At 37.7% G+C, this 24,757-nt stretch overlaps 1 protein-coding gene across 2 annotated transcripts; it reads right to left on the reverse strand.

Annotated features, from left to right (window-relative positions):
• Nucleotides 1-1,998: 1,998 nt before the first annotated feature.
• Nucleotides 1,999-23,510, reverse strand: TNFAIP8 (TNF alpha induced protein 8). 2 transcript variants are annotated; one of them, XM_026865582.1, is made up of 2 exons: nucleotides 23,431-23,510; nucleotides 1,999-3,809 (listed from the first exon to the last, which is right to left on the reverse strand). In XM_026865582.1, exons 1-2 carry the CDS (start codon nucleotides 23,459-23,461, stop codon nucleotides 3,244-3,246), a joined length of 597 nt encoding a protein of 198 aa, XP_026721383.1. In that variant the 5' UTR covers nucleotides 23,462-23,510; the 3' UTR covers nucleotides 1,999-3,243. The 2 variants fall into 2 exon arrangements, with proteins under 2 accessions (XP_026721383.1, XP_026721384.1); XM_026865583.1 differs by lacking the exon at nucleotides 23,431-23,510 and adding an exon at nucleotides 6,772-6,969.
• Between the last annotated feature and the right edge of the window lie 1,247 nt (nucleotides 23,511-24,757).

Consider the following 24,757-nt stretch of genomic DNA (forward strand, 5'->3'; position numbering starts at 1 on the left):
TGAAAAACAGTTGTGATAAGGTTTCTCTGCAAATGGTTATGCAAACGGAAATCTTCATTTCATGTTCGTGCTAAAGTACACCCCCTGTAATGCATTGAAAAGCACTACTTGCCCATGCAATGTGCAACTTGTCTTTCTCCTCATAATACCATCATCATTGAGAATGATGGACTTATGAGTTGTGTGGATTCCTCTCTGCTAGACCACAAAAGCATGTCCTGGTCCCTTGAAAAGTTACATGCGGAATTCCAGTTTACCTTTAATAGTCACATGATAGCTGTTAAAGCTACTTCAAGGGGCTGGAAAGCAACTGAAGCCAACTGTCATCAAAATCAGTTAGCTACTTCTTTGGGACAATGCAGTCTTTTTAGGGAGTAAGCAGCTGGCCATCTTCTCACTCCTTTATTTTACAGGAATTTGCTTTATGGGTGGGGTTGAATCTTTTTTTAGAAGAGACATTATTTCATATTTTCCTAAAAAAATTCCCACCCCACCCCAGTTGCTGAAAGCTTCCCGTACTCCTCATAATCTCTGCACCTTCTAAATGGAGATAAATCTCAAAAGATCTTAAGATCTTAAGGACAGAAATAAGAAAGAAAAAGGCTTGTAATTTACCCAGTTGTGTGCTTCTGCTTGTCTATGCAAAGACACAAATGCATACACACATAATTAAGGGGTGGCCAAAAGTTCTAGTGCATCCCTTTCAAGGTGCACACAAAAATGGCCATGATAACCTCCCTATATCTTGTTTTCTTTGTATGGCTGAGATCACATTTGTTTGATATATCTTGTAAAAAGTATCCAAGGTCTGACTTTTCACTTTTTCAATATCTTTAGAAGGCTATAACATTAGTTTTAACTTGCACATCTTCACCAACATACATTTTATGGCATTAGACACTACATATTAACATTGACAGAATGTTACAAATGCAAAACACCTAAGGTACTCAGATTTAAAATCCTATTGTAAAATGAATCCATGATGACTGAATTTTAATATATTGGTAATTTTTACCCTATTAAAACACACTGTTGCATCAGTTTTGCAGCACAGAATAATAGCATTATCCAACCAATAATTAAAGAGTACCACTGTAAGTTACCGTGTTACTGAAAATACACATAGTTTGACCACAGTATAGCTCATATATATGTAAGCAGGTGTTAACGATGTACAAAGAACATTTAAGCAATTTTTGTCCCAGGGAAAATTCTAATTTGAGCAGCCAAAATATACTGGGTCATGGCTGATGAAAACCTTTCATGATTTACACAGCACATACATATATTAAGCCTGCTTCTAAACAAGATAGTATCCTGCTCTCTTTTCAGTAACTGCTACCATTCTGCTATTTTGGAGAACTGGAACATGATTTAGAAATAGAATTTGTAAAGAAAACTGCTTTCATTTCTAGAAGTCAGATTCTTTTTTATTCTCACCTCAAAGAAAATAATTGTGAAAGAAAACAGTTCTCTCTAGATGGGAAAAGAAAAGAAATAAATGGAGCAAATACATCAGAAACTATTTACAATTTCTGGGATTTTCCTCATGATGTTGCATTCCTCTACATGGTTTCTGATGGACAAAAGTACAATGTATTTACTGTTCAAGTAAAATATGGGAAGGGATATTCCTTTAGGTCTCAACCTAATAATCTAGGATTTTTGGCAAATTCTGGCGTACTACCCTTACATCAGCTCCCAGTTGTTCCAGCCCAGTAGCACATTAATCTTCTCTCTCACCTGGACACCAGTAACTTGTATAAAATTGAGTTCACATTTTCAATACACATTTCTCTGGCATACTTCTGGCACCTTTCTGGGAATATTCAGAGCCTCATGACCAAACAAACATGAATAAAAGTAAATTCTATCTCTTAAAAATCACAAGTAATGCTGAAGCTGTATGTCAGAGGCTGAGATGCTTTCATTGCCAGCACAGGCCAAATTTGCTCTTTAGAATTTAAAATTCAACAAGGGAAAAAAAAAGGCATGAAAAGTTCAGGGTGCAAATATTCTTTGGTTTACTTATTAAAACAAAAGGACACAGCAAACAGCAAAAACACTGGCAATTAAATAAACAGCAAATTCTTTATATGCTTTCTAACAAAAATCTTCAGGTGTTTGAAATGTATTAACTTCATGATTTTAAGTACATTACAGTGTCTATAAAGTCACATTTTTATATCCCCAAGGACAAGGCAGAGAGAAGATGAGGGAGAAGAAGGGTAGGAGGAGAGAAAAGTATTAAAAATAAATGTATTCAAGATCATTTTTCCATTAGTTAAATGGTATATAACACAATGATAAAACTAATTTCTGTTTCTAGTTTCAATGTACACAAATTGGCTTGGAATTTTTTTCAGGTGATCAAGCTTTCTGAATTCACATCATCATACACAATAGCCTAGTGTATAAAATACACTGCCTCATACCTTTTCAAAAAGAACTGTCACCTATTAGCAGGCTTCTAAATATCTCAAGGAATTACACAGGTAAGTCACTGTGTTTTACCTTATCATAGGCAGAGTTAAAATTACGTACCGCAGGTGGTTTCCAGGGAATAGTCTTCCCCAGTTAGGCTATTACTGTAGCTTATTCCTCAAATAATCCCCATATAATCAAAGGAAGCAAGCATCTGTGTGGGTCTATAAGGATCTATACTTGGTAGCCTTGCAGACAGGAAGTTTTTACCACTGAGCTGGAGATGAACAAGCCTGTTAAGACTCTACATGACAGCATCACTGACATTATTTAAAACTGAATGCTTCATAAGAGCAACACTAGGAAGCTGTGATCTGTGCAGAGAGCATAGAAAACTATAAATGAATCAAATATATATATTTTACAAATGTCAAAGAAATTATAGAGTGTACCATCACCATGATAGTCTGTTAGCAACATTACTGGAGTCTTATAATTTAGAAGTAATCCTGTAAATCTGTGACAGGTGTGGATTGTCTAACAGCATCTTGCAAGACTCCTACTCTACTTGGACCACTCTGTTTTATTGTCTTTATCCAGCTGTTTCTGTAGGCAAAGCACAGTAAATAGTCATGTGCAGTCTTTCTCCCAGACTGACTGTGAATAGCAACAGATAGCTCATAACAAGGAATCAATTTAACTTGGAAATATTTGTCATTATGTAAAAAAACTTTTTGCATGCTCCCTTATTCCTTCATAAATCAACAGTGTTCCATCTACAAATAATGCATAGGCAGCTAACTTTAATGCAAGTACTTATATGTTGCCCTCATCTAACATTTTATTGACACCATCACAAAGTTTCTGCAAATGGAGTTTATAAGGTCCAAAGGGATTGTACAAGGCAGCCAGAAATTCACAATCAGAGAAGTGATCAAACACATTGTTGACGCGTCCATGTGACTTTGCAGTTAGGTGACGTTGAATGATTTCATGAAGTAGCTCTCTACAATCATTTAACAGTTTGGACAAAAAATTCCTGTCAAAAGTATAATCCACCTGATGGAAACTGACCACGGTTTTAGCCAGCTGATGAACTTTCTTCTTGAATTTCTCCATCAGTGCTATTTCATCTTGATTAAATTGGTTGTTCCTGTAGAGAATTGCCAATTTAAGGACTATTTTAATGAGGTTTTTGATGATTTTCTCTGCTTCCTTTTTATTTTGTGTATATTCCTTTGTCACTCTGTAGAGCTCATCTAAAACATCACTGCTTGTGTCATCGATCAAAGTAGTTGCTATAGATTTGGACACCATTTTTCCAAGGATCTTCTTCTGGGCCTGAATGGCCAGACTTTTGGAATTGAACACATCTGTGGCCACTGGGGAGAAAAAAAAAAAAAAAAAAAAAACATAACAGATATACTATGGATATAAAGTTAAGGAATATTTCCATGTCTGTCCATTCATATTAGTCCTACTAACTGCCACAAAAATAAGGTAAACTTATGTATGTAGTTGCAAAAAATGTAATCTTTTCAATCCCTAAATTTTGTTGTCTTTAGGTTTACATTCTTTTAGACTTTCAAGAAAACACAAAATGAGATCAAACTCACTAAAAATGGTTTAAATTATCTCTCTAGACATGGATTGATGTGATTTCAAAGTGAGGCAATAAACCTGCCCTATTTGATCAGTTGAGTCATTAAGTTTGATCTGATTCTCAAGTTCAGAATGAAATCTGAAACCATGACTATCCCAATGCCATGACAATTACCACTGGTACTCAATTAGGGATAGTAATTCAGTGAATTAACTACTGCAAAACTGTTTCCTGCCTAGCATTTTACATAATCAGTGAATTCAGATCCCACATATCTATTATATTTTTATGTATATATTTTATATATAGACACACACACACACATGCACACATGTAAAATACAAACACAAAAATCCTTTGTCAGCAAACAATACTGAGATTCTCTGGATGCACTCTAAAGAAGTTAGTTTTCAGGAGGAAAGCAAGAATAGATTAACACTTCTACGTCCTATACTCAACGCAGAAATAGCCAAAAGATGTACAGTCTAGGAACCGTCATAACAGTTGATAGCATAACCTTACAAAGAAATCCTTCTGTGACCGACAAAGTAGATTCTACAACAGATTTCCACCTCCAAAACTATGCTTGCTTGCACCAATATACCTAGTGACTGGTTTGTAATTTCTTCAAATACTTCAAAGACCCCAAACGTTCTTTCAGAAACTTGTTTTGTGAAATATTACCACTCATGTTCTGTTGCCAGTGACAACGATTTACAGCACGTTCCCTTGGCAGCACCTTCTCCACTAAGGCACATGTGAATTCGTATTTCCAGGTTGAACGATCATCTGGTAGATGGCTGCCCTGCAGCTTTCCTGGAGTCTCAGACAGGCTGAAGGAAAGCTTCATCTGTTTCCACTTACTTAACATATGGAAGATTTGCTTTGCAAGCGCAGGGCCTGGAAACGTGTTTTTCTTTCTTTTTTTTTTTTTTTTTCCCCCTTTTAATGAAAACATAAACTCTGCAGATGCCAAACAGTAAGTCCCTGAATTTGGAAAAAGCTTCCTCTTAACTGTTTGTATTTGGGCAGCTTGGTGTGTTCACACACAGGGTGCCTGCCTCTTAGGTTCCAGCAAATAGAATGAACTTGTCCTTCAGGACATATGAGACACAAATCTGTATTTTTACTTCTACGGTACTTTTGAGAAACTTATTAACAAGCTCCTTTTTTGTCATCTCAGAAACTTTCAAGCAAGTTTGTTTCTTAAGACTTTCAGTGCATATCTATTTTTTTTTTAAGCATGAAGTGTTTGAGCACATTTTAAAAAATCATTACTACATGAGGACACTCAAAAACCAAAGAACCCATTGTTAACTATCTTGGGCAAAGCCCTCAAGATCACAAGACAGACACGTTTCTCAACCACAAACTTACAGGAAGACATTAAAGATGCTAAACAGTCAATCTGAACTGAAAATCATTGATCCACTTTTTGTGCTTTTAAATATAGAACTTGAATTGTCACTATTCAAATAAAAAAAAAAATCCAAGTATTTCAAAGAGTGGTCAAATACTAAAATTCAAGAGCCAATGCTTTACATAGATCTACAGATGAATGATAGGGGTTTTTTTCCTGCAAAACAGGAATATCAATTGTTCTTTCATAACTTTTTATTTCTTAAAGCCTTCAAATTTACTAATTGCATTATGTATTCTTTCTGGCAGTCCACAAACATACATAGATGCTCATTCTAATAGTTCATACTACCATAACAGTAAACAATATTAGTGAATGCTTTTGAAAATGTAAGGAAGAAAAATATTTTTGATGGTGCTTGGTACAGAAAAAAAGCATACACAGGATAAATATTAGTCTTCGGGCAATTATATCCATAACTGTTTTTTTAATCAAACATGAATGTGATATTAAATCAACTATTTAGTTAGGTTATACAAATCAGCTTAGAGGTTAATTACAATTTCTTATTTCAAATTCTGGATAATCACATACACGTGTACAAAATTAACTTCTTTCAACATGAGATGCAGTTATATCTCAGCAAAAATAACACCAATGCTAAAATACTGTTTCAAAGTATCTTGATAAATTTGCAGAGAAACCCCCCCAAATATGATATATATGTACATTGAAATGTTTTTCCCCAGGATGTTTATAAAATGCCAACTGTATCACACAGAACACTCCACTGTAACTGAACAAAAATCCATACAACCTGCCTCCAGCAAGTCACACAAACACTCAGGTATGGTTCTACCAATTTACACATAACAGCTTGCAAAGCATCAATTTCAAGAAACAGAAAATACAGCAGTTTTCTAAAAATGTCATGGTTTTTCAGTAAAAATGTCCTTACATTACATAATTTAACATTTGACAAAGTGGAGCTTGATGTGCAAAACAGGAATTGCTCACTTAAAAGAGGTGTTAAACTCTTAATCACATTTCTCTAAAAACTGCCCAAGTTTTGGGACTACCCAGCATGGCCTATTTTCTATCTACTTTGCAATACACCAGAAGTTAGCTACATTTGCCCTGTGTTATTACACGGCTTCTAATTTGCTAAATACATAAAATTCATACTTCAGTATTTCAGTTAATCCAAAAAGGAACCTGGCAAGCTGTTTATATTCTATAATCAGATTTTTTCCTCACTACTGGTGACAGAAATACCTAAAATGTATTTCAGGCAATTGCTTAAATAAAACTAGTTTAAGCAGTAAGATTATAGAGCTCCGTCAGACTGAAAATACAAATTTTCTTAAAAATTATTACTTACTTGTTCATCAAATGGAATTGCAGTTGTTAGTGGTGATAACAGCAAGAGAGGCAAAATACCCGAAGTGAAGACTGGCCTGAGGCTTATTTATTCCACTAAATCCAGCGCAGGCTTTCTCATGCCCCTTGAAATGCTGTCAGATGCTATCACAGAGCAAACATGGGTTTCTCCCCGTCACCATAACAGCTCTTCTCAGCTACCTTTTCCTCCTGCCTGTGGTGCTTCATTTTGCTTTGGCACCTCAGAATGCAAAAATACATTGCAGTGGTTTCACTTCCTTGAAAAGAGAGCTGAAAGGAAATTGCACTGCTGAGCAAGCAGCGTAACACCAATAGCCGTTATTGCTAACTGACAACTGGAACAATCAGCAGAAAGGGAGGGAGAAGAAAGACTCTGTGACTCGAAGGGGCAGGGGATGTGTCAAGAAGAGGCTACAACATTAACCTGGTATCTGCAAATGCAGATACTCTCGTGTATGGGACATTCCTGATTCCGGGATCACAGGGTGCTGGTGAGGGGTGGCCGCTGGCTGCACGTGTTGCCAGCACCCCCTTCCCAAGGTGAGGACAGCTGAGCATCCCCTTTCAAAGCTCCCATTACAATGTGAGATGTAAGCACCTAAAAATAAGCCTGTAAATCCACATTTATACAACCACTTAAAGCAGACTCATTTTCTTAAGGTTGCTTGTATGCAGTCACTTTTAAGAGTGATTATAGTAGCTGGCCAGGATGTATAAATATCTTACCTCATCACCTATTGTATTGCCAGGTCCCATCCTTGCACTTTAAACTGAAATAGTGCCATTTCTCTGGTGGTCTGCAGGAGATCCAGATTTTGGGCAGGTAATCCCACTAATTTAAAGTATCTCACAGATAGTTTTTCTTCATGACTGCTCTTGATAGCATCTCTCCTGTGCAGTTTAACACTTCACTTTTTAAAACTGTATCATCAAAAAATGATACTTTGAAATCACCGGGATGTCATGTTTTGTATAATCTATACAGATAACATTATTATGTTCAGTAGAGCCACCTCTCCATAGAGAACAGTGTAAGAGGAAAGGCTCTCACAGGAAATCTCACTTCCATTACTTCAAAATTCACAGAATCTTAGGGGTAACAGGGACATCTGCAAAGCCTTCTAATTTATGATATAGAGCAAACAAGTTGCTAGAGACTGCCTCCTGTAAAAGTTGGGAGCTTATTAATGAAGAAGCTTCTTAGTTTTCGCAGTCAATGGTATTGTGCGTTTAACATTAGTATTTTGTGTGTTAGAGTCAATCAATATTAGACATGTAGCATTCTGGATGTGTTTTCCCAAAAATACTTTACCTTACACGTTTGCCTTAAAACTGTGGTGGAAGTATAAACTTTCAGTGAAAATTTAGAATTGCAGGTTAATAAACTCTTAGGAGACTCAAGGTTACTACTTATGGATGAAATGCTCACTTTTCCCTGACATGGAAGTTCATACACCTCCCTCTGTACTGTGGCAAATGCCTATTACCAAATACCCTATTTCTCAACTCTACTTAAACTAAAATAAATAATTAAATAAAAGTATTCAGGGGGAAAAAAAAAAATCAATTATTTCACTGCCTTAAATCAAGACAAAAAATTTTTACACAAGGTAACACTCAATGGTAGATGAGACATCACCTGCAGTTGAATGTATTCAATCTCATGCGCACTGACATTGAATACTTGAGTCACTGAGTTTTTAAGCTTGTTGTAATAAGGACCAGAAAAAAAGCATCCAGTAAAAACTTCCAGTGAAACATGTTAAATTCCACAGGCAAGTTAAGAGTTCAGACTTCTGACATGAGTTGCATTTCTAGCATACGTCCTGGGTATGCTGATACAACAGTCCATGCAGAAGCGAAAATGTGACTGTGAAGTCATTAATAACAACACTGCTATGTGATACTCATTTCTCATTTTAGTGATCAACATACCACGTACTGCACTAGTACCTTGTAAGCTCAAGGCCCAAAAATGATAGGGGTTTTTAGGCAAGGCTCAAAGAACACTTACACGGGAATAGAAGGAAAGAGACTGCACCAACTGAGCACTTCAGGCAGCATTTAGAAGACTGTATCCCATTGCTTTGAGAAACGTGGCAACTGATTTCCTGCCAGGCTTCCCATGTGAACGAGTGTGTTTGCCTCTGTACAGACTGTGAGTGAGAGCTACAGCTAAAAGCCTGCGCATCCTGAAGGAATTGCATGTTCAGACTCCCAGAGTAAGAGCGCATCATTTCCCTGAAGGGAGGCAACTTGAAATCAAGTGGGATTGACAGCGCTATGCTTTCCAAGTGTATGTGACCATGAGTCATGCACCTCCAAAATCATGAGATTGCCTAGATACCAAGGGATAAAATAATTACTGAATTTTTAGTTTTTCTTGTGCCTTCTGCCTTCTGGGTCTTTACAGGGCTACCCTTGTTTTCAAGAATGATAAAGGCCAGAAACATTAAAAAAATAAATACACTGAGGCATATAAATATATGACTTCATGTATAAACACATGACTTCAGAAAGGTAAAGCTCCAACCATGATAAACTGCATGAGCTAGCATCAGTGAATGAACAAGTCCTGAAGCACAGAATGGGCAAAAATAAAGTCATAAACCTATTACCAGGACTGTAACAATTTTCAGTGTGCTTATTATGTGCTGATGAGTTTAAAAATGAGTGGTAGGACACAGTCTATGAGTTCTTCAGATATGAATAAGGTAAATTGATTTTTCTAGCTACCATGATGTATAACTTCTTTAATAATCATCTGAGTGAGTCAGGGTTTCAAAGAATGTTTTTTGGTGTGATTTAAAAAGAAAAAAAAAAAAACACAACCAAAACAAACAGAAGAGTCAGTGTTTTGATTCTTATCTGAGTGCTTCAAAGCTTCCTGGGTGAAAGGTGTGTTAAACTTTTTAAAAGCACAGATAAAGTCCTTGCAATGTAGAAATCAGTCCAAAAATGCAGCAGTCCCCCGACGGCCACTTCAACACACGGGCGAGTCTCTGCGTTTGCAAGCATTTGTTCACTTGGGCTTTTCAAAAGCTAATGAAATTGAAGCTTCTACCAGACATGCAAGACCAGAGAGCCCTCTGACAGCTTTCGCTCTTCAGCCTCAGACACTGGGACTGCAACTTCTAAGCAGGCTGATGGCAGGGGTGAGAAAAGACCAGGGCAGCCACTGAGTTTATTGAGAAAAGGACTGCAACAGGGCAGATAGCTTGGGCAAGCAACATCAGGCAGTGGAAAACCCAGAGGGCAAACGGCTAAGTGCAGGAGGAGGAAGAAAAAAACCAAACAAGGGCCCTATACAGTACTTATTTCTTCCACCTATGTCTCTACTTTTTTGATTGAGGTACACAAGGTCCTTATTTGAAAAGCAAATATTTTATTTGGCACCTTGTTTTTAAAAAGGGAGATTTATATATTAATATAATTTTTAACTAGAAAACAGTTTAAAATTTTCAATGCATACAAAGCATTCATTCATAAAGGTAAGTAACCTTTGCTGACAGTTCTCTTGATAGGTATGGTAAATTGTACTAAATTCTCACTCACCCTAATCTTTACCAACTGAGGACACAGTTGCGGAATGTTAGTCAAGCAGTATGTAGTAATTTTAACATTCACACTGGAAGACCTTCAAAAGAAAAAATACCCAATCTGAAGCCAAGCCTAATGTATGGCAAACACTGCATGAGCCGTCTTACTGGATTTGGAAATCATCTCTGAGGCTACAAGTCACTCTGAAGTTAAAGCAATTTTGGAAAAAATCTGGCTGATTAAGCATTTTTTAAAATATACAGTAGGTCTAGTCTGTGTACTCATACTGAAAGTGAGCATACATTCAGCAGCAGGAACATCAGAAAGATAAAAGAAGAGTTAGCAAACACCATTGTGAACATCTTCTTTTTACTCAATAAAGTGCTGAAGAAGTCATTGTCAGTGGGTTTGCAAAACGCATATGATATTGTTATATGCTTCCTGGTTTTGCTATTTAATTCTAGCCTTAGAGTATTAAAATGTCCAAAACTTGACCAACAGCAAAAGATGACCCACTTTCTAGCTACAAATACAAACCATGAAAAAAACACGAAACAAAATACTTCTTTGATCAAGAGGTGAGAAGAATTGCCAGAAAAGCTACCTGGAGCATAAGGCTGGGTAGCGTGGCAAGGAAAGATGCTATTTCCAACAGGAATGTATGTGCAGTTTTGCAGTCCCATGAGAGCAGTCTGTGCCAACAAGTTATTCTGGTTTTACATGCCTGTGCTTCCCACAGCCACCCTGTGCTTCACATGATATACTGTAGCTGATTTAGAAATTTTAAAAGCCTTCTTAGAAGTCCTTTTTTCCCTAAAGACTCTGCATGTATTTTAATTAGCACTGCAGCTTTAATAATAAGAAAAAAAATCAGATTAACTTCTGATGACTGCTCTTAGAGAAGTGGATTTTAAAATATGGTGGATATTCAACAGAGAAAATGACAGACACACAGAGTAGGATCATGAACTTAATTTGGTATTTCACTTCTTTGCCACCATTTGTTATCCTTGCTGGAATGTAACAACAGGTGCTGTGGTATTAAATACGCAGACTGTGTATTTCAGCTGTTGGCCATTTCAGGGTTACATCAAGTTCCTCTGCCTCTACCAGGTGTCCATGCACACTCAAGAGTAACACTGCACAAATCTTTTCACAGGAAAGAAAGTGTGTCTTACGTCATTCGTTCCAATCAAGAAAATGCAGTGCAGGTACTGTATTTTTTTTGTCCAGCCTCAGAAGCATGTACCAAATTGCAGCAAGGCAACAGTGCCAAGCTTGCGAACCCAAGTGGCACTTCCAATAAAACAATCTGGCCATTTAACTGAATGTTTTACCAAAAGCTAAAGTTTAAAAAGAGGCATCTAAATGCTCTTACAACCATCCTGGCAAAAGGAATGTCTTCTTACCAAAAAAAAAAAAAAAAAAAAACTTCTGGCTTGAATGAAGAAGGAAAAGCACTGAGACCAGCAGCCCCAGGGAACTTTGAATCCATTGGAGAGACTTAAATTTGACATGGGGTCAGAGTGGAGTTAAGAGGAAGTTTAAGACACATGTGGCAAAAAACAAATGAGCTAGATGGTCAAGACAAGATGGCAATCTGACATGAGAGAAACAGGGAACTCAGCTGCAAGGACAAGGTAGCAACTTGGCTGTCAAAATGCAAATGACATCTAATTTGAGTATCATGCAAAGAAAGCCACAGCAGAGACTTCAGAGAGTTCAAATGACAGAAAGGTTTGTGAGTGATCTTACAATGGCTCTGAAAGTAGTTAATGATGTTTTTCCTGAATTTCTAGTTCCGGTTCTCTGTTCTCTATGTCAATCTGTATGACATTCTGTCTGTTTCTTGCAGACAGGAAGGGAGTCCCTTGCTATCTCTCTTTCAGTGTAATGTTCAAAGATGAATGGATTGCTAACTTCCACTTTGTATATTACTTTCGTATCTTCCACTGGTTGTCCTGAGAAACCAAATTATACTTGCGTCCCACACACAATTTGATTTCTGACTTCTCCTTTCTAAAGGAACTTCTGAGGCACTTAGGATTGCCACAGCTACAGGCCAGATACACAAAAAAACAACAGTGCTTACCAGGGCACTCAGTTCTCAGGTGTCTGGTTAGTATATTCTTTTTTCAATATCAACATTGAAATGCAGATTATAAAAAACAAGAGTGTATGCCATCTAAGAATTTAACTTATCAGATACTGGCTGTTCTTTAACTTATCAAATACTGGCTGTTCTTTAGACCTGGGACAATGATGACATGCTTCATGTCTTTTGCAGTTTTTACTTTTTTGTTACCTGTTTTCCTGTTTTATAGCATGAAGGATAAGTTTTCTGGCATTAAATGCATGCCTGTACAGAGAATATATATTTGTCATTCATGGATTCTGAGATTATGCATGACTGCACTTGGTGGCCACAGTGGTCTTTTCCATTGCCGCTATTAACACACATTTCCCTTATTTTCCTTTTCCACAAGGAGCAAAGTAAATGAACCCCTCAGTTTTAATTTTTTTCTCCCAGTATTTAGTAGTCACAGCCTGTTCCCTCTGTATCCATATTACAGCTACCAGGACTTTCATCCAAACCTCTAGCCATGGAATCAATGTTTGAGAGTATTTTCTCTCCTTTATTCCCTTATTCCCTTGCTGTCAGTTCAGAACATGCTCCCCAAGATCCAAATGCACAGTCTATCTTTTGGAGGCTTTGCTTTGACTCCTGTTTGTTTCCACTTGGTTTGCTCTATTACTAGCATCTCCAAATCAAAACCAATTCTCAAAAAAGCTGAAAAAGTATGGAAAGTATTTCTATACATAACACTTACTGGAAAAAAACCCCACCTTTAAAATCTTTGACTTAACAAGACCTAAACTCTCAAGCATAAACTGAGACTGTCAAAACATAGGTCCACCTCCCCACGTACCTCAAGAATTTGGGTTTGCTTTCATTAATGTCATTAAATCCTAGTAGACAATACAGCATAAGAAAAATTAGATCTTTAATACTGTTAGCAACTCGTTCTTCTGTAAAATAAAATTTTCTGGTTAAACATCATGTGTGTAACACTGTCACTTTCTTTTATGTCAGAAAGCAGTATTATTTGGATACAGAACTTTGATACCTAGCAATGCACTAGCAACCCTATTTTTTTTTAAATCTTGCAAATATATTTAGTGACTAAAACTCGACAATCTTCAGAGGTCCTTCAGCCTCAACTGTTCCGTAACTCTGTAAAACCTGCATCTATTTTGAGGTTAACTCCTCGGGGAAAAGCATGGGAGATTTGAGTGCACTGTTTTTTACAGCTGTTGACTACTGTAGAATTTAAATGTCCAGCTTCTTGACCTTGTACTGACATCAAATGGTATTTTTACGTAGGCAATGAACAGCATTGGTCAGCTGTGAAGGGATATCCACCACAAGAAAAGGTTGTTGTAGCTTGAGATTTTCAGGATTATTACTCAAAAAATGTCTTTCTTACATTTCCAGGTACCGCAAATTTGAACCTGGAGAAGGAAAGGCCTCAAATGGTGAAAATAAGCATCATCAATCTAAATTTCAAACTATTTAGATCACATTTTTGCACTGAAATAAAATGTTAGCAGTTTGTCTCACTGGGATACTGCTATCCTCTCCTCCCATACTGCATGGCATTTTGTAACAAGCCACAAATGGATCAACATCTAAATCCACCATAATTTACATCTCTTTCAATTGATTATAATAGCAACTGCTTGTTTCAAAGAAAGGTTAGTTTAAACATACATCCAGGACAGTGATGTCTTGCATCACAGACTTCTAAATCTCTAGCACTGAGGACAAGACTGTGAGCTAGGTGAAATCATCTTATCACATGCGTAGACACCAGAGCCGAACTATATTCTCCCCTTCCTGAAGCATCCACTATTTCTGTTCACAGCTGCTCAAATTCATTATTATTGTTTAAAGTTCTTTGCTAGTTTCTGAAGTAAAGTCCAAGTCACTATTTCTCATTTTTAATATAAATGTTTTTAAGTTAACAGAAACATTAATCAATTTTCTTTTTTGCATGAAAGTAAAAATAGCCTTTGGAATCAGTAGCTGAAATACTCACCAGTGTTATCTACCTGCTTTTGCTAATATTAAACCAAAAAATTTCTTCTTCCTATAAATAAAACAATCTTTGTAGAATATTTTGGTAAAGTGGATACAGTAAAAGCAAAAACAGATCTTATGAAAGCTTTTAAGTTTTAAAACAATGTAATTCCTGTATTTTTCAAAGTCAAAGTTTCCTACACACCTCGACAAAGTTAATGAAGTGGAAGCTTGTCTGTGCATGCACTGTTTCAGTGCTTTATTAATCCCCGTATGGAGTGAAATGTAAACATTTTGGGAACAAGACTTGAGGATATCACATTCTTAGAGTTGTACTGAAATCACAGGTCAGCTACTAATGCCTTAGAGAAACTTGCAGGTACTAACCTTTACAGATAAGCAAAATACATCTGAGAATATATCCCTGGATTTCAAATAACAAACCTTTCAAGGATAAACAATCTCAAATAAATTAAATGCTAACTGCAATTCATTCTCATTACTGTAAACTGCCAGCAGGAACAGGACTCTCTGCAGACACCTCAACATTTGTATACTGTATGTCAAACTGAAATGTAGGTTTCCCCTCTTGCTGTGCAAAACAGACTCTTTGATCTTTCATTACTAATCTGTGTAGTTACAAATACTGATACTGAATTCAGCAAAAGGTAGAGAAAAATAAATTAGTTTACACAGTGTGTATTCATACCTCTACAACACTCCTGCTGAAACAGATCTGTGGTCAAGATTTTGGATCCCAAGTTCCCCAGACTGACTCCACTGTGCCAGTCAGAGGCACGGGCTCTCTACTTCTCATTGCTAGCCAGTCAAGCACTAGAAATGAACCATGAAACAGAATTGTGACAGGGAATCAACCAATGAAACTGAATCAAACCACACCTCAACCCAGCAAGGAATCTTATGAAGAAAAACAAAATTTATGAGAAAACATCCCAAAAGGATGAATATAGAATGAAATTCTCATATCAGGTTTCCCGGTTTCTCTCCTCCTCACTCAAAACAAGACCGTGTCCAACTGACAGCACATTTATGGCTTGTGCTTTTGCTGATGTTATGGTTAAAACAATCATGTTATTGGCAGTACCATTTGCATTGCTAATCTCACAGTGTATCCTGTTCAGCAGTCACGGTGGAGATGCATGCACAAAAGTATACACCTGCCATTAAAAAACACAATTAACTTGGCAAATCTACTGTTGCAGACAGTGAAAACATGAAAATTTGTAACTTATAGATTTACCACAGTACAAAAAAAAAAGTTAATGTCAATATGTAGAAAACTAACATTCAAATTGGTGCTATTTATTAATGCAGAAACAATTCAGTTTAGGCACTCAAATTTCTTACAAAGTCACGTACAGCAACTGTTACTACTGACTGTACTACTACTGGATCTGTGAAGTAATTACTGAATAATCAAACATGAAAAAATAACCTTTAAACATTAAAAAAAGTCATTTTGTCTTTAAAGCCATTATGAAATACATGAAACTATTTTTAGCCTTCTACTTCTTCTATTGAGTGTGATGTATGGAAAAAGAAAAACAGAAGCTGTTTCATAAAGTAGAATAAAAATCAGTAGCTCTTTCACACCTCTTTATGAAATGCTCTTCTCTTACCACATTTTGTAATGTAATTGTGACAAAAAAATCTGTCCAGAAGGTTGAAGTAACACCTGCAATATAATTTTCATTTGCTTAATTTATTACCCAAATGTGTTTACAGAGACTCTAAATGCCTGAGGAGAGAGGGGGGAGGGGAAGCAATTTGCTTCTCAAAAATCAGTATGTAAGAACTCTCATGAAACCATCACATTTAACAGATTTGACCAAATGATAAATCATTACTGACAAAAGGAATGATATGTGCTTTACAATAAAAATTACAAATTACAACAAGTATTCGAGTGTTACATTTTCCTTATGTTATCTCTGGCACCTGTTTCACAAAATATTCATTGTTCTTAGAAGCCACTCAGACAGCCTGTTGCTATACTTGGAAATAATCCTGATAAAGAATACAGCCTTTCCGAATGCATGTGGCTCCCCTTAGTCAGATCCTTCTTTTGATTCTCCAGAGATTCACTGACTTTTGCTCCCCAGTTGCTAACCTCTGCCTCATTTGTGACAGCATATAGTTTACAAATTACTCGAAGAGAATAAGCGGAAGGTCTAAGAAATACTGTAATATAGCAAATGCTGTCATCAACAGGCAATAGAAGGAAGATGGGGAAGCTAAGTCTCTGGTACAACAATCAGTTCTGTAAGATGAAAAAGACTGGTCGAATTTGAAAGCAAAGTACTGTCTTCCCATATGTGGAGTACTGTGTCCAGTTTTGGGCTCCCCGTGTCTCTCCAAAAAAGGAGCTGATGAACTGAAGCAAGCCATCAAGACGGTTAGACAGCTGGAGTGCACAATACAAAGGACAGGCTGAGAGTGCCATGTTTGCTCAGCCTGAAGACTAACAGTGAACCTAAGTGATTGATCTAATTTGTTAAGTGAATAGTTATAGAGAAGACAGAGACAGGCTCTTTTTGAGGATACACAGCAAAAGAGCAAGGGGCAACAGACATTAGCAGCACCAAGGGGAATTCTTGTTAGGAATGACCACTTTCAAAGCAAGGGTGGTCAAATATTGGAATATGTTGCCAGAGAAGTGGGATCAGCAGTCTTGAAGACACTATCAACTTGACTAGAAAAAGCCTAGGCAGCCTCATACAAGCTTGAATTTGGATCCAACTTCAAAGCTGGCTCTACCTTGAGAGGAAGGTTGTGCCTGATGACCTCCAGAAGTTCCCTGCAGCCTCAGTTAATCTATGATTCTATCGACCAGGTAGCTCACGGCACTGTATCTTATTTGTAATTAAACACAAGTCTTGCAGTTTGTTATGGATTAAAAGATTTGATTGCATAATTATATTAATGGAATTTTCTCAAAGCAATCCAGCATTCAAACAAACAATTGCAGCTCAGTGTTTCAGTGATTCTCTAAAGTAACCCTACCAGCTACAGAGTGCTTATCCTGTGGCCTCTGCTCAAATTGACACCTAGCTTCCTCATCTGCCCTAACAGCACAAGGAAGAGATTGCTATATATATGGGGTACAAAGTGTTCTGCAGAAGACAGCTACTCCATATGGACTCCAAATATGGTATACAACAAAGAGCACCAGTTCAACCCATTCAATTATGAGCCTGTAGAAGAAGAAATGAGAGTAGCCACCTAATTCATTCACGGACATATTAAAGGTTACTCTGACTTGGTCAGGAAAATAAAATCAACCATTCTTTCAATTATTAAGAGGAGAGAGGGAGAGCTGCTTCCTGAGTCACAGAATCATGGAATGGTTTGGGTTGGAAGGGACCTTCAAACCTCATCTAGTTCCAACCCCACCTCCCTGCACCATGGGCAGGGACACTTTCCACTAGACCAGGTTGCTCAAAGCCCCGTCCAACCTGGCCTTGAACACTGCCAGGGAGGGGACATCCACAGCTTCCCTGGGCAACCTGTTCCAGTGCCTCACCACCATCACAGTAAAGAATTTCTTAATTACATCTAATCTATATCTACCCTCTTTCGGTTTAAAGACATTACCCCGCATCCTATCACTACGATCCCTGATAAACAGTCTCTCACCATCTTTCCTGTAGCCCCCTTTAAGTACTGGAAGGATGCTATAAGGTCTCCCCAGAGCTTTCTCTTCTCCAGGCTGAACAACTCCAACTCTCTCAGCCTGTCCTCATAGGGGAGGTGCTCCAGCCTCCTGATCATCTTAGTAGCCCTCCTCTGGACCCACTTATGTCCTTCTTATGTTGGGGCCCCAGAGCTGGACACAGTACTCCAGGTGGGGTCTCAGGAGAGTGGAGTAGAGGGGGAGAATGCTCTCCATCCACCTGCTGGCCACACTTCTCTTGATGCAGCCCAGGACACAGTTAGCTTTCTGGGCTGCAAGTGCACACTGCTGGCTCATAATAGTCTTCCACTACTGATACCCCCAATTTCTTCTCCAAGTCTTATGGCTTTAATAGAAAGTCAGTGCTCTCACTGAGAGATTCAAGTGCCCACCTCTAGATAGAGCTGCAGCAGCTGTACTACAAACCACAGCAGCTGTATTCCTGTCCTTAAAGCACTTTGTCCATTTCCTGTATTTTGCTTCATTAAACATACAATCCTTCAAACTACATTAGAAAAATCTAGCCATTCTGACTTACCAGTCTTTCCTCTGAGTCCTTCCTCCAAATTTCCCATTGCTCCTTCTTCATTAAGGTTTTAGCTTCTTGCTTTTCCTTCTACCCCCACTATTTGAACCTCTTGGAATGCTTTCCCCATGCATACGTGATAAAGTATTAGTTTCGATTAGTAATAATTCTCTCTAATTTTTCATAAGCTTACTTCCATTTTTCCTTCTTTCCTGTACTGAAGCGATATATTTTGCCTTTAGCTTGTCCTATTAATCTTGAATTCTAATAATCTATAGCAGGAATTATGCAAAACGCCAAGATGTTAAGCATTGCTCTGATTTTATAGAGTTGTGTACATGAAATGTGTAGCCTCGGTAATGTCTTGATTCTCTTCATCAGTAGTAGGGAAGTTATCTGTGGAATAAAAAAATCCTCAAATTGACTAATTCAGATCTATGACACATCCATTGGGGCCATATCACTGCTCCTGCTCCTAAACTGAACTTTTCAGACTACTCTCAACAAAAATGTCCCTGTTTCAATGTCCTTAATGTTTTATGGAGATTGTTGTTTTGACAAGGGAGGGTAGGCAAAGAGGAGGTGAAACAAAGTAAGCCCACATTTTGTTAATGAAATAAAGTAAGCCCACATTTTGTTAATGAAATAAAGTAAGCCCACAAAATGCTAGTTTTGGAGATAGTCAGATGGAGAATTATGCATTACAGACTCCCATCGATGTTCTGGATGGAATAAGTGGTCTGTTGAAGCACAAGAGCAGACTATTTTTTTATCTAAATGAACATGATTCTTCTCACAATGAGAGGTGACTGCAAAATGTCAAAGCAAATCCATGACTACTTACAGCAGGGAGTACTGAATTCTCAAAACAGTGAGTGCTCTGTGTCTCCGTTCTGAGCTCTAAAAGGAACGAAACAGGTGAGCTCATTCCTCAGTAATCCCATTTGGATTAAAAAATGCTAAATGTGTCTAAAAAAGTTATGAGCACTTGTAGGAATCCAGAGGTATCTCTCTCCCATGAAATGTGGTACTTTAAGTATGATAAAGGTGCAATGCAGGCTCTCACTGCTTTCAAGTCTGTAATATAATATTCGTTGTTTCACAGGCTATGTATTACACTCACTGTGATATCTGTTATTATTTTACTTTTCCTTTGAGACATTAGATTCATCTCTTGTTGTTTTCTAAGTATACAACATAAAACATGTAGAATGAAGCTGAAGAGCTCTGAAGCTTTACATAAATTACTATTTCCTTCTATTAAAGAAATACTATGTAAGGAATCCATTTACATCACAATCATTTTAACTGCTATTGGCATGTATTAAAAAGGTATATTCATGACACATATTTTTAATATGACAGTGTTAACAACATATTTGGATCTCAGAAAGGAATTAAGTCAAATAACAGCCTGAAACCATTTGGTACCTTCCTTGGTACATGATATGGCACCATGCAACAGCAAACTGCCATGCATTTAAATGTGATAGTCTTGACTTTACCATGGTCTTTGTTTCATCTAGGGCAAAAGTAACTACAGGAAAATGTGCCAGGGTTATTTATATCATGACAGCAGTTGGAATCTGTAAATGCAATACAGATTGATGCCATACACAGCCCCAACACACCCCAACATGTACACCCCACACCCCAACACACACCCACACCAACACACCCAAATACCACCACCCCCGCCCCCACAGAACTGTGGTATATGGATGAATAAAAAGATTGTTATAATGTTACTAAATAGCACAACCGGAGAAAAAAACAAAAAACAAAAAACAAAAAACAAAAACACTGTTTCATGTTACCGTTCTAATGTGGACCATGCAAAGATCAAAGGCAGATGATCAAGAGCCCAGATACATTGCTCCTTAACCCATATCCAGCAATTAGTACAACAAACATTGAAGTAATGATTGTCTCCTAGCAATGTCTTTTTGCTCACAGTTCCTGCTAAAAAATTAAGATTTGACTAGAAGTTAAAGACTACCTTTATATGATTAATTACAAGAGAAAATCTTCAGGAGTTTACCATTCAAAATCGACCTTGATTTTGTGGTTCACTGTAACAATAGGTATAGTTCATTTTTACAGTAGTAAAACCTATGGTCTTTGATCTTGTTATGCAGATTTTAATAAATAATCCATATTAACCCACTAAATCTACTTTTACAGACATCCCAATGTTCTCCAAATACTGTAATGCATTTGTATAAAGTGGCTGGAAGTGAAGTATTGCTCACTTCACCATGAGATCACTGTCAGAACATACACCATGTTCAATGCTATTACTGTGCCCTCAACCCTCTTATTCATTCAGACTGATCTTCCAGCAGATAGTCAGAGTCACACCTGGATGCTGCAACTAAGTATCAGAGCTCCTTATACATCCCTTCACTAGTTCCTGGCCAGTGATGCTTCCCTGACCCCCTAAGCATCTCTGCCTTAAAGAATATATAAACATTCTGCCTTTGCTTACAAACAACATTTTTCCTGTAGCTTTCTCCATCTTTCACTTTTTAGCATGTAGCAGATTAACCACTATGCTTTCATAGTTATCCCTGGCATTGAAATGTACAGAATCCAGTAAAATATTTAATAGTTATCCAAGTGTACCCTCTATCCCTTCCACGATCAGTCACAGATCCTTACATGCTAATTCCCCGGCTGGACCTCATAGCTTGTGGGTAAATCAGAATTTCTCATTTAGAGTGATGCTTGGTCTTGTACCTAAAGGAAAAAAATGAATCACACCCCCCTTTGGTAATCTATTTAAAAGATTATACATACTCAGTATCAAAAGTCTGAGCCCCAAATTCAGTTTGAATTTAGGAAGCATCAGTTTTTATTTATGCAAAAAGCAGTTTCTTGATGAAACAGAACCAGTTAATTGAAAGACACTGAATGCCTATTTTATGCCACATAAACTGGACCACTACAAATCCACAGTAGTGGTAGATCAGTGATCTCTCATGCCATATTCAATCAGACTAGGCAAAATAGTGTAAAAGATGAAGTTCTATAGATTCACCTGTTAATCCCAGTCTTTATTCACACAGACACTACCTCCCCTTTTCTCATGCATCTTCTAAATTATTCCTTTACAGGTGGGAGTGTATTCCCAAGAGTACATTTACAGACTGACCGAAAAACGTTTTCAGCAACATTTGTACCTCAACTTCCCACAATGGCTACTGTTTTTATTTTCCATTCTAACCCAAACACTTTCCTAGTTAAAAGTAACTAACTGAAAAGCTACCCTTTCTTTCCTGTCTCAGCCACCTGCTCCAAGTGCTATTTTCAGCATGAAGATCCTGGCATCTCAAATTGTTTCAAAAGAAATGCACAAAAATGCAAAAATGTTTTCAGATAATTTTAAGAATCTGAGCCATCTAAGAAGGTAAGAGTTTCCTTTAAACAAGAAAATTTACATTTCAAATATAGCTAGCTTAGGAAAATTGTCTGGGGCTGCCTGTATGAAACCAGAGGATCTTTCATGCTATGGCATGCCTGCTGATCTCTCCTACTGTAAAACTGAAGGAGAGTGCTCACAGTGCCATATTCTTTTTCACATATTCTCTTTTTTAAATAGTTTCTATAGAGAAATATTTTTTTCAGTTCTGCTTTTCTGTCCTACAGAATCTTCTTGGGGGAAAAAAAAAAAAAAACGGCCTTTTAGCTCATCTGTACATTCAAAGAGAAGAAAGAAAAAGAAAACAGAGAGCACCATTGTAATTCTTATTGAAACACAGGCTATCGTGCTTCATTATTAACGAGGTTCTATCAGCATTATTAGCATTAAATTTGATTCAGCCCAAGCTGACTTTTCTGCAAATCAGCAAAATACTCTTACACAAGTAAGCAGGGGTCCCTGGTGATGTTATTCTTCAAGTGGGTAAGTAGTAAAGAGTGTGAAGGGAAACCATCTGAAGTATTCTGAAAATGTCTTGCTTTCACCAAATACAAAACGCTTAGGTTGACTTATTGCTTGCTTATACTGGATGACTGTGAGTATCTCTAAGGTCTATATGTAACAATGCAACATCAATTCTGTAATAAAAAATCCAGTGTATAACCCCACCACTGCCCTGTTCCCTCTTCCGTATAAATGCTCTTTTGTATATAGGCACTTTCAGGAAATTGCCCTCCTCCTCCCCCACTTGCTTCCTACTGTCCTACTCTGGCTCGCACCCCCTCCCAATCAACACTAGGGAATAATTGTATTTTTGTTGGAGCAATTCCAGCTCCTCCACATGTTCCACTCTAGAAGCAGTAAATGAAACCCTGTAGCTTTGGCACATTCCTCTCAGCTTTAACACAGCACACGCATGCATGCACACGCATGCACGCACACGTATGCATGCACAGTCATTTAGACAGGGAAGTAAGCAGCATTGTGCTTATTCCCAAAATAATGACCTTTCACTTCTCCCTCAAGCAACTTCCTCTTTTGCTGAAAAATACAGAGCTTCCAAAGTCAAAAAACCTTCCTTTTTTGATATTCTACTACCAGTGTTTTGAAACACCGTTTCTTCCACTTATCAGTATTCCACGTGTGAATAAATTACCACTGTTGAGACAGACAGATCCCCGGGTGCCAATGCTTCAGTCATTTCACATCCAGGGAAATCGTCAGAACTTCAGATGATTTTGCCAAGGCATTTTCCCCTCCCCTTTGAATACACAAAAGCTAAAGCAAGCAGAAACTCTCCTCTGCGCTCACAAAAGCGGCGCTGGCAACATAAGCATGCATGTTTCCACTCCCTGTGAAAATAGTTAAAAACCATACCTTCCTTGGGTTCATCAGCCTCCGAACTCATGGTGTTAGTGCAAAGCACTGGGGACCTGATTACAGCTGACGTGCGCGCTGAGAAGCAGCCGCAAGTCAACTTCTCAAAAAAAAAAAAAAAAAAAAAAAAAAAAAGGGGAAGGAAAAAAAAGAGAGAGGGTTGGGATTTTAAGGGAAAAAGTCTATGAATTCAGCAAATCACAACTAAGCTACTTGAAAAGAATCCCGCCCCTTTCTCAGCTGCACACCAGCGACTGCCTGGAAAACCAGCACCTTCACAGAAAACGTCTTTTAGTCGCCAGCAGTCGTCGTTTATGCATTTTATTCTCCCCAGTCTGTAGGAAGGGTGGAGTTTCACTTGTTGCAGCTTGCCAACATGGTATGCGAAAGAAAGCAGGGGAGACCAAAAAAACTCTGAGCATGGAGCAGTGTCTGATTGCAGTAACTGACAATCAGATTGGAGCTCTCTTAACTTGCAGGAAAATCCAATTTAAAACAATTACTTTTCAAGCCTAAATTGTGAATTTCAACACTAGTTACTATCTGGAATTAGTTCTGAAGCCTCTGTAATTACACTGACTAATACAGGATGACTAAATACATGCTGAAAGGATGAGAAGCAGCAGCTTTCTTTCAGGCAGTTTAAAGTAAATATTTTTTCTTTCACTCATTCTCAGTGTATGGTCCTATCTACCCTGAAAGGAGCAATTTACCTTTTCTTCTTTGAAAACTGTCTGATTTCTTTGTGCTATAGACCCCTAGAAAATACAATTATTTTGAACTATTACATGACATTGTTTTAAAGCACAGCAAGAGAACAGGGGTCTTTTGCGACACCCACCAACTCCTCATGCATAACACCTTCGTAGCGAATTCTGGGGGAATTGCATGGAAGGCTATTTTCCAGTTGACACTGACTCCAGTAAAATCATCATAAGGAACCATCTTTTCCTATTTACTCATTTAATATATTTTTAGCACAGCAAATAGGACAAAACCTCAGTGGAAATGCGGCTGCTAAAACAAAAGGAGAGGTGGATCTCTCAAGAGACGTCCTGGTGGTGCTGCCAGCTCCAACATGCAACCAAATTCCCACCTACCTCCCCCTCACAGGGTTAAATGCGTGTGCCTAAGGGGTTGTCAGGTCTTCCTCCTGAAAGTAACACTACTAAAAGCTAGCAAGACTTACTGGACTCAAGTAGAAATAAGTGTATTTCAAGATAGAAAAGAGACAAAGCTGTCAGCTGCACAAAATTGGACCACGTAAGAAAAAAAAAAAGCATTTCAGATTGTAACATTCAGCTGTATTCATTAAAGCTTATGGAAA

Source organism: Athene cunicularia (genome assembly GCF_003259725.1).
Source record: "Athene cunicularia isolate RWA chromosome Z unlocalized genomic scaffold, athCun1 chrZ_part1, whole genome shotgun sequence".
Lineage (NCBI taxonomy): Eukaryota > Metazoa > Chordata > Aves > Strigiformes > Strigidae > Athene > Athene cunicularia.